At 36.3% G+C, this 9274-nt stretch overlaps 1 protein-coding gene across 5 annotated transcripts in view; it reads right to left on the bottom strand.

Moving 5' to 3' along the window:
* Positions 1-1583: 1583 nt before the first annotated feature.
* Positions 1584-9274, bottom strand: part of LOC127869225 (colorectal mutant cancer protein-like) — a 68659-nt gene continuing 60968 nt past the window's right edge. For all 5 annotated transcript variants that reach the window (XM_052411602.1, XM_052411606.1, XM_052411604.1 and 2 more), the window contains 2 exons: positions 6806-6908; positions 1584-5748 (listed from right to left, as the gene is read on the bottom strand). In XM_052411602.1, coding sequence (XP_052267562.1) covers positions 5671-5748; positions 6806-6908 — 181 coding nt within the window. In that variant the 3' untranslated portion in view covers positions 1584-5670. The remainder of the gene's footprint in view (positions 5749-6805; positions 6909-9274) is intronic.

The following is a 9274-nucleotide window of genomic DNA, read 5'->3' as shown; positions in this document are numbered from 1 at the left end:
TTAGAGTGTTGACAGATAAACCATGATTATTTATTTGTTCGTCCTTTAAAATCTATTAGAAACACGTTAAACTGAACATGTTCAATCAGTCGTTCCAGACGAGATGGTCTTGTCGTAGTTCATCAATCAAGTTATAAATGAAAAGTGTGTACATGTATATGCTAGCCACGATAAATGTTATATTGTCAACGTGCCGTCAGTTTTCTCTGATGACAACAAATGACTGCACTGCTCGCATATCATGAATAGTTAATAATTACGTTTTCACTTTTGAGTAGCAACTTGGAAGTTGTAGTGACAATCATTTTTACCTCCAAACCGAGATGGAGCTGGTGTAAACATTTTGTGAATAACTTGAAATTGACTTAAGACGAAGTTCAGTACTCTACTCGTAGGGCTAAGTGACACTTTACCCTTGCCCACTACTGTGTCAACATCATGCGTATTCTAGGATGATGGCTGCTTGTAAGACATACGTTAAGCACCGTATTATTTATTAAATCTCAAATATTTTTTTTACTGACTAATATATTAATCACAATTTTCTCATATCTATTCTCCGTAGCAAAATATTAATCACAATTTTCCCATATCTATTCTCCGTAGCAAATATAACGTTGCAATATTATCTTGTGAAAGCTCGGGTAATAACTTCCTATTAACGAATACTTGGTAAGACACAGTTGTTTCCCTTTCGTTAATACTTGTCTTGATTCAGATTGTCGTGTTACTGGTTGTGTCACGATACGTGTTTTGACACAGGCAACTGGAGAATTCCTGTATTTGACATTGACCTTTAAGTGTGACCTTGATCTTTAGCTACAGACGAACGTTCTTCAAACACCGTCTCTACACTGTTTTCAATTGCTATAAGTTATTTTGAATTCTTTGATTAAGACAAATAAGATACAGTCTGGTGAGCTTTATTTATTCTGTATTTGACTTCTATCTTTGAGACCTTGACCTTTGGGCTCGAGTCATTGGTTCCCTGCGTGACACATCGTGGGTAACTCCGCAAGGCGATGAAATGTAGCAAGTTGCTAAAACAACGCATGCGCAATAATGAAGTTACAGTCGGACAAGTTTTAGTACATTTGACTTCAGAGGGTTATATTTTGTGGCAGGTTATTTTTAACAACTGCATGATTAATGTTACAGTCCTGTATCAGAACGTACATACATTATTGCGGGTGGGGGCAATTAATTGCCTGAAGCCTACCTCTTCTGGGAGAGTGAGGGGCATGATAATTTTTTTGGTAAACTGATCCACAAACTCATAATACACATATAATCTATGAGAGATTACATACATTGTTTTAAATGATGCGGATATGAACTACAAGTTAAATTTCGAGCTAACTCACTGCCAAGGTTTCCGTCTCTAAAAGCAGCAAAAAGTAGAATGTTTCAATTGTAGTAATTTATACAAATTAGTGTTTTTCAAACATACTTAATGAATTAATAGGCTCTGTGAACGAAGATCTTCTGTATGTCTTGAATTGCGAAAGTAACAGCAACTTAGTAAAATGGGGTCCTGAAGAATCTACAACTTTAATTCAATGGATACACGAAATACAATGCTATCGTGCTTTTGTATGTAAATTTTATTACTATTTGACATGTTGTCCAGTATAATAAAGTGCGGATGGCACAGGTTAATCTGGAACGGCATCTATGCACATGCACTTAACCGGTTATTCCAGTGCGCAGCTTTATTATTAATAGACCAGGTATAAAATACAGCCTGGATTATGCCAACAGCATTGAAAGCACGGACTTTTTAGTGAGCATGGCGTGAGCATGAGAACAAAATTGAAGACCTTTTTCTGAAATGATTTATAAAAGACTTGCATGTCGGATACAGCAGTAAATGCATAGAGCAAATATACAATAGCTCAAAAGAACAGGGAATTTGTATCATTAAGCGAAAATTAAGATCATTAAAGACTTTTCATAATTATTCATGTAAGTAATACATAACAAACATTACATACTTCCAGTACATTTTCATGTTGAGAAATCTCCTTGGATATGTCTCCACTTGCTTGCTTGATAACACTGATTATTTACGCCACATATGCATATATACTACTACATCCGATACAAAACTTTATATGTGCACAGGAGACCGTTTCAACAAACACTTGTTAGTTAACGATTTGAGCCGTGCTCTGGGAAAATGGGGTTTAATGCATGTGCGTAAAGTGTCTTTCCACAGGCTAATCAGGGACGACCATTTCCGCTTAAACTTAATTTTTGCTATGAAGAGACTTTCTGGAAACGAAATAAATCATAAAAACGGAAATTGTTTCCCTGATTAGCCTGTGCGGACTGCACAGGCTAATCTGGGAAGACACTATGCACGTGCATTAAACCCCCTTTTCCCAGAGGAAGGCTCAACTGTTTAGTGACATGCCATGCAACTGGCAAACAAGATGTAAGTCACCACAGCCTAGACATGCCATGCAACAGGCAAACAAGATGTAAGTCACCACAGCCTAGACATGCCATGCAACTGGCATACAAGATGTAAGTCACCACAGCCTATTGACATGCCATGCAACAGGCATACAAGATGTAAGTCACCACAGCCTAGACATGCCATACAACTGGCATACAAGATGTAAGTCACCACAGCCTATTGAAACTGTAACCTACATATTCCTGTCATGATACCTGTGACTTTTTTACTAGTCTGTTAAATACAAACCCTGATTTGTAATCATAATTTCCTTTGAAAATATAATAAATAAATACTTTTAATTTTCCTATAATGAGTCATAATAAAAAGCTATTTTAAACAAGAGATTGCCAAGCAATATGGTCCCCTACCGGTGAAACTCCACAAAAGTCAGATTTTTTATATTTGTTGCCATAGCAACCAAAATTATTGACGTAGGAACAATATGAAATGACACTCATAATCTCCATATTGCCGTCTATCCATTTTAAAGTTTCATGAAAAAATATGAAGAACTTTTAAAGTTATCGCAGGATCCAGGAAAGTGTGACGGACTGACAAACTGACTGACGGACAGAGCGCAAACCGTAAGTCCCCTCTGATTTCACTGGCAGGGGACAATCAAACAGGAAATTGCAAAAAAATCTGCATTTATCATGTACAAAATAGTTTACAGATCTTAACTGCCTTTCAGGCACATGATCAAACGAAATAATATATCTTTGTAAGAAAAAATTACTCAGAATTTATCATTATAGAATAAATATGAACATATGAAATGACAAATTCTTTTAAAGCTCTAAACATGGTTGGGTGTGTATTCCAATTATGGGTAAGTAACTGCTTGTGGCAAACGAAAGTTTTAAGATCAAATGATGATTATCAAAATATATATGAGCCTTGTTCTGACAAAACTGGGCTTAATGCATGTGTGTAAAGAGTTGTCCCAGATCAGCCTGTGAAGTCTGCACAGGCTTATCATATGCATCTAATCGGATACTTAACACATAAACTGGTTTTTTGCTTAGAAAAGACTCCATTTTAACAAATTTTAATAAAATAAGAAAGTGTTCTCCCTAATAAGCCTATGGGGACTGCACAGACTGCCTATGGGGACTGCACAGACTGCCTATGGGGACTGCACAGACTGCCTATGGGGACTGCACAGACTGCCTATGGGGACTGCACAGACTGCCTATGGGGACTGCGCAGACTGCCTATGGGGACTGCACAGACTGCCTATGGGGACTGCACAGACTGCCTATGGGGACTGCACAGACTGCCTATGGGGACTGCACAGACTGCCTATGGGGACTGCACAGACTGCCTATGGGGACTGCACAGACTGCCTATGGGGACTGCACAGACTGCCTATGGGGACTGCACAGACTGCCTATGGGGACTGCACAGACTGTATGGGGACTGCACAGACTGCCTATGGGGACTGCACAGACTGCCTATGGGAACTGCACAGGCTAATGTGGGACAATACTTTATTCAAAAGCATAAAGCCCAGTTTTTTTTCCCAGAAAATGTCTCTCAGTATCACTCTAATTTGCATTATTTATTTTTTTCTTAAATAATAACTTTTTTACAAACCTGATTGTAAAAGCAAAAATGAATTGTTGGAATGAGACTGATACCCATCCATATTACCAGATCATATCAATAAATGCACTGTGAGAAACTCAGATCTTTAAGCAACATGGTACAAAACTTCAAAACATTCAAACTAAATTAAGAAGCAAAACAACACAAGCATAATAGCACCATCTTAGCAAAATAGAAAATGTACACAGAATCAATTAAATAAAAAAAATACACACAACCTATCTGGTTTAAAAAAAAAAACAACATAAAATAGCAAAGCACTGTTTGGATGGAACCAAGAGTTATAAATATCCACACTTGACAACATTGAATTTTTCTTTGAACGACTACGGTGACATCAACAATTTTCACAAAATACTTAGCTTATTTTTTGTGTGTAGACACATGCTTACATAATTATATGATGAAGTGGACTTTAATGTGTGGAGCATACTTCTACTATACAGTAAGCAGAACATTTTAATGTTTATTTGTTAAAATGTAAACCATCGATTGGTCATTGTTGGCTCGAGTTCTACTTAAAAGTACCCCTGGTACTCCCAATAATTTTTTAATGTACCAGGGGTACGGACAATATACTAAAACGTACCCTGGAATTCGAGCGCTACATTGGTCATTGTCATCTATTTGTTTCAAATAAATTATGTTCATATGTAAGAATTTTGTTTTGTATAATCCCTTAGCGCATCAAGATTTTTGGCGGGAATACAACTTGAGCTCAACCTTAATTGGCTGGGTACGTTTAAGTATATTTTCCGTATCTTAGTACATTAAAGTATACTTAAGAGTAACCAGCAACATTTAAGTAGTACCCTAGCCGACAATGACCAATCAAGCGACAGTGTCTTATTCCATTTGTGACACAAATACGGTAAACCACTAACAGTGAGTGAGTACAAAAATGATATTAAAGTAAATTGTTGTTCTTAAACATAATTCACAGAAGAACAAGCAATAGCCTTATCCACTGTCTATAAGCTACAAGGATTGTACATTCATACACATATTAAACTATAGGACTATAAGTGGGCCTCAAATTGGGAAAACAAGGCTTAATGTATGTGCTTTAAGTATTGTGCTAGACAAGTCTGTGTGGTCTGCACTGACTAATCTTGGACAACACTTTCAGTCTAGGCTGGATTTTCATTTCAGAACAGATTTCTTTTAAACACAAAAGTTCATAAAGGCTTCCCTGATTAGCCAGAGACTGAGCATGCTAATCCCGGAAACACTTTACGCACAAGCATATACAGAATTATTTCCAGAAAAAGGCTAAATTTTGACATTCAAGATACAGCAGAGCATTTTATTTATTGTGATTTATAACACACTTTTGTGTGCCTCGTTTGATTAGATAATGTTATTGACTGAACTCTTGAACGTTCACAGTTGCAAGAACTCAGATGTAGGCCTCATATAGTTTGTATAATTGTCAGCATATAGCCGCAATATATTATAAACAAGTACTGAATCAAACATGATACATAAAAGATCAACTTAAATCTGACTTTTATGAATACATGACCCTGTTACAAGAATAAAGACCTGGCATGGACAAACAAGATAAAACTAAATGTTCTACACGAATACAAGTATGGCTACAAGGAGGTCTCGCTGGCCAGTCTTTGTTGTGTTTCCTCTTCCTGTCTAGACAGCCGCTGTTTCAGCATTCGTATCTGCAAGGACATCAATAGGATTTGAGCCTCTTTTTGAGAAAACGGGATTAAACCCTTTACCACTTAGATACGTATTTTGATGTGTTTGTAGACCCTTAGAAAGTTTAATGTTATTAAATGTTATTAGGTTCAAGTTTTTAAGTTTTCATTTCTAATCCTTAGATACTGATGAGCAGCAAACAGCATAAAACCTGAACAGACTGGGAGTTACTTGCAGGCTGTTCTGGTTTTATGCTATTTTCACATAGCCATTTCCACTTTGCTTCTGAGAGGGAAAGGTATAAATGCACCTGGGTCGTGTTGTGCCAGACTACCCTGTGCAGTCTAAACAGGCAAATCAGGAAAGATAGTTTTCACTTAAATGGTATTTTTTTATATTAAAGGAAGTCCATTCTTACTGAAAATCCAGTTCAGGCAAAGTGTTGTTCCAGATAAGCCTGTGAGGACTGCACAGGCTAGTCTGGGATGACACTTCATGAATATGAATTTAACCTTTATTCATCATTGTTTTTTGGTCAATAAACAATCATTTTGTGTCCTAATGCTTACATGAGGCCTTTAGTCTGAATAAATAAACTGCAAAACAGAGTGAAAAGGCCGTGTTAGTAAATTGAGGAATAATGACACATTGTTTTGATTTTAATGTGATTTCATATATAATTTTAAATTTATACATTTTGGTCATGAACAGAACTTCTTTCCGTACAACAAACGTATTGTCACAATCATCTTGCACGAAGTTCAAGTTATCAGCTAGGTTCAAAAGAAAATAACTTAGGAACTTTTGAATAACTGGGGCTGAAAATATATTGGCCGTGTTCTGTGAAAAAGGGGTTTAATGCACTTTCCAAAAAAACATGTTTTTTGCTAAGAAGAGACTTTCTTGAAACGAAAAATATCATACAAGTGGAAAGTGTCATCCCTGATTAGCCTGTGCAGACGTCACAGGCTAATCTGGGATGACACTTTACACACATTTATGAAACCCCGGTTTAACACAGCACAGCCCATATCTTGCACATCCACACTTCACAGTTACCCATGATTTCTACTCTACCTGTGACTCGTATCTCTCTGTCAGGGACTGCATCTGTGACTCCAGCTTCTTCAGTTTGGCCTGGTACTTCTTTTTGGCTTTATCAAATGCTGATATCAAGGCACTGAAATATGATATCAATGCACTGAAATGCGATATCAAGGCACTTAAATGTGATATCAATGCACTGAAATGTGATATCAATGCACTGAAATGTGATATCAAGGTACTGGAATGTGATATCAAGGCACTGAAATGTGATATCAAGGCACTGAAATGTGATATCAATGCACTGAAATGTGATATCAATGCACTGAAATGTGATATCAATGCACTGAAATGTGATATCAAGGTACTGGAATGTGATATCAAGGCACTGAAATGTGATATCAAGGCACTGAAATGTGATATCAATGCACTGAAATGTGATATCAATGCACTGAAATGTGATATCAAGGTACTGGAATGTGATATCAAGGCACTGACATGGGATTTCAAGCACTGAAATGTGTTATCAAGGTAGTGAAATGGGATATCAAAGCACTGAAATGTGTTATCAAGGTAGTGAAATGGGATATCAAAGCACTTACATGTAATATTAAGGCAGTGAAATGGGATATCAAGACACTTACATGTGATATCAATGCACTTATATGTGATATCAATGTACTGAAATGAGATATAAAAGTACTTACATGTGATATAAAGGCGCTTAAATGTGATGTGAAGGCACTGACATGTGATAACTTTCACACACACTTTCACACAAAGGCACTTTCATAGGGGAAAACCATACATGTCTGGTTTGTCAGACATAAATAGCTGGACTGAAAGTCTTTGGGGCTTATTCACAAAGATCCTTAGAGAAACTTTTAGATATTCATTTCATTAAAATAATCTAATAGCCACTTGCTACTTCCTTCTGCAGTCTTTTACCATTACATTATTTCAACATACATATATTTGCAAAATGAATAATGTTTATTTATTTTATGCTTTCAGCTGGTTTATAGAGAAATATCAGCGAATTGAAAGTGATAATTAACAAATTAATTTTCAAACAGTGAAAATTAACAGTGAAATTATAAATAATTTTCACTGTTATAATGTGAAATGATGTCATTTTCATGACGTTTTGACACCCATATTTCAGCAAAAATACAAAAAATCCTCTGTAAGCATAAAATAACAAGATACGTTTGTGAAACACAATGTCCCCCTATATGACATTTGACCTTGGAGGATGACCTTGACCATGTGAAGGATGACCTTGACCTTTTACCACTCAAAATGTGCAGCTCCATGAGATACACATGCATGCCAAATATCAAGTTGCTATCTTCAAAATTGCAAAAGTATTCATAAAATAAGCGATTTGGGCCACATATATTTGACCTCTGACCTTGAAGGATGACCTTGACCTTTCACCACTCAAAATGTGCAGCTCCATGAGATACACAGGCATGCCAAATATCAAGTTGCTATCTTCAATATTGCAAAAGTATTCATAAAATGAGCGATTTTGGCCACATATATTTGACCTCTAACCTAGAAGGATGACCTTGACCTTTCACCACTCAAAATGTGCAGCTTCATGAGATACACATGCATGCCAAATATGAAGTTGCTATCTTCAATATAGCAAAAGTTATTGCAAAATGTTAAAGTTGGGCCAAACAGACCAACAGACCAACAGACAGACAGGGCAAAAACAATATGTCCCCCACTATTATAGTGGGGGACATAAAAATAAAATGTTGGATTTTGTGGACTATAGATTTAAATTCACTTGTGATTATAGAAAACATATTTTTATATTCGTGGCTATGCCACTCTTGAAAATATTATTTTCTATAATCACTCAATAAAAATCTATATTCCACCTAATCAAACAAATATCCTTATATTATTTGTAAGCCGAACATTGGCTTTCAAACAAAAACTGTTAAACTGTTAGATCTTAAGATTCCCCTCAAGAGCTTTGAGAAAACCAGCTCCTGACCTTTTAGTGACTGACCAATCAGAACTGGAACATAGTGAACTGAAGACTTAGGTAAGCTATATGTTTTAAGGCTGACTAGGCAATGGTAGACTTAAAGTGATGTCTACTATTACTTTAGCCTCGCTCTGTGAAAACTGAGCTTCATGCATGTGCATTAAGTGTCATGTCAGATTAGATTGTGCTGTCTGCGAAGGCTAATAAGGGATGACCCTTTCCGCATAAACTGTATTTTTGCTATGGAATCTTAATTTAAACGAAATATATCATGAAACTGCAAAATTTTGTCTCTGTTTTAATGCCAGAGCAATGCTCATATATAAATCAGAGGGGGTAATCACGTGATAGTCAAGATGGCAACGTCCACACCGAGACAGTTATTTTCCGCCGTTTTATACCCTTTATTACTTCTGTTTATTTTTAAAATGACGCTCACTTTCCAGCCAAATCAGTAAAAATGTGATAAGCGTTTATTTCATATTTAAATTTGC

This window comes from Dreissena polymorpha, chromosome 2 (assembly GCF_020536995.1).
Source record: "Dreissena polymorpha isolate Duluth1 chromosome 2, UMN_Dpol_1.0, whole genome shotgun sequence".
NCBI classification, from domain to species: Eukaryota; Metazoa; Mollusca; class Bivalvia; order Myida; family Dreissenidae; genus Dreissena; species Dreissena polymorpha.
The sequence above is the reverse complement of the archived record's forward strand: the minus strand, read 5'-3'. Positions and strand labels throughout refer to the sequence as shown.